We start from the raw sequence: 1,422 nt of genomic DNA, 5'->3' as shown, positions 1-1,422 counted from the left end.
GGAGTCGGCGCAACTGCAGTTCAGTCAGGGTGGGCTGCGCACTCATCAGGACGGCGATTCTACGTCTTCCGGTGAAGCGCCCGAGGGGGGATCAGGTCGAAGGCAGCGTTTCCGCATTGGTGAGACGTGGAAAGATTGGGAAGGGCGAGGGATGCCTCTTGCAGCACGTCAGCAGGTCATAAATCTTCTGGACTGGATGCACAGAAATGCTTGCATGTGTAACAGTGTACTTCCTTTTCTTAGCACAGACCAGGGTGCACGTTTGGCGCTCATCACTCTGAAGATCTTGACCATGGATTTAGGGGTCTTGTCGCTTCTTCCCGAGGATCTTGAGCCTGTTCGACAATCTATAGGTGACACCCTTTTAGAATTAGTAGAAAGCACGACATCCTACAAGGGAAAAGGCCAAGAAGAAAATTACAACATCAAAGAGGTCAGCCGCATGTCCCCTTTGATTCGGCAAATCATGTTGCCCAGGCACGAGGATAGAGAAGTATCCGCTCAAAAGCGGCGAGCTCGGACGCTTACTATGATGGGATGGGTTCGGCACATTAACCAGCATTTGGCAAGGATGTTGTGGGATTTGCCCGTGTTTGCTGAGTCCACTTCACGTGAGGATTTTGAGAAATTAGTAGAGCAAGACATTAAAGTTTTGAACGCAATATGGCGTGTGCATAAGAAGTACGTCAACCGAGACAGACTCCACCGACGTCATGTTCTGGCCAGCCAAACAAATTCCAAAAAATGGTTGCTTTTGAGCTATGAGGAGTTGCAGGCTGAGGACACAACTATATTCCCCTCATTCGAGAAAATCATTGAGGAATTTGAGCAGACCGTTAACAATGCTGGCGGAATCCCACGCATTGCCGCAAGCGTTTCTGAGACTTCAGGGGATGGTGCCAACACCGCAAAAAATTCTGTGGTAGAGTGGCCATTTATCCCTCTAACAAGTGCGGATAGGGTCGATCCACAAGGATGGCTAGGTGTCGTCTCGGTGTACGGAAGAGGTTGGTTAGTCATGGCGGTAGGGGGTTCGTCCCTAGGGTAGTGAGTTCGGAACAGAGGACTAGGATGGTTAGATGATCAAACCCCTCCAGGATGGTAAACCACCACAACTTCCTAGAGAACCGTATCCGTACAGTTGGCATTTTGCAGAAGTCCATCGGTGGATTTTGGCACCTTCTCATGGCGCACTAACACCAGGCACATCGCCGGTTTCAAGGCAACGTTGGACGTTGACAGAAGCTCCACCTTCAACCCAGCTTGCGGAGAGCCAATTAAGTGTTGGCTTCATGCACGCTGATCAAGCTGGAGGTGCATCCATGAGAACGCATAGCCTTTACCAAGGAGAGGGCTTGCACACTGGCCGCAAGGGTCAAGATCCAGATACTTTGGCTCGTCATCGACTTACCCTGAAAAGCG

At 50.6% G+C, this 1,422-nt stretch overlaps 1 protein-coding gene across 1 annotated transcript in view; it reads left to right on the top strand.

Annotated features, from left to right (window-relative positions):
• Positions 1-1,011, top strand: part of EMWEY_00057960 (hypothetical protein) — a gene marked incomplete at both ends in the record, with an annotated part of 2,459 nt that extends 1,448 nt beyond the window's left edge. Inside the window, one exon of the mRNA XM_013477933.1 lies at positions 244-1,011. Coding sequence (XP_013333387.1) covers positions 244-1,011 — 768 coding nt within the window. The remainder of the gene's footprint in view (positions 1-243) is intronic.
• Between the last annotated feature and the right edge of the window lie 411 nt (positions 1,012-1,422).

Source organism: Eimeria maxima, genomic scaffold (genome assembly GCF_000499605.1).
Source record: "Eimeria maxima Weybridge genomic scaffold, Emw_scaff2282, whole genome shotgun sequence".
NCBI lineage: Eukaryota > Apicomplexa > Conoidasida > Eucoccidiorida > Eimeriidae > Eimeria > Eimeria maxima.
Note: the sequence above shows the minus strand (reverse complement) of the source record. Positions and strands in the feature narration are given on the sequence as shown.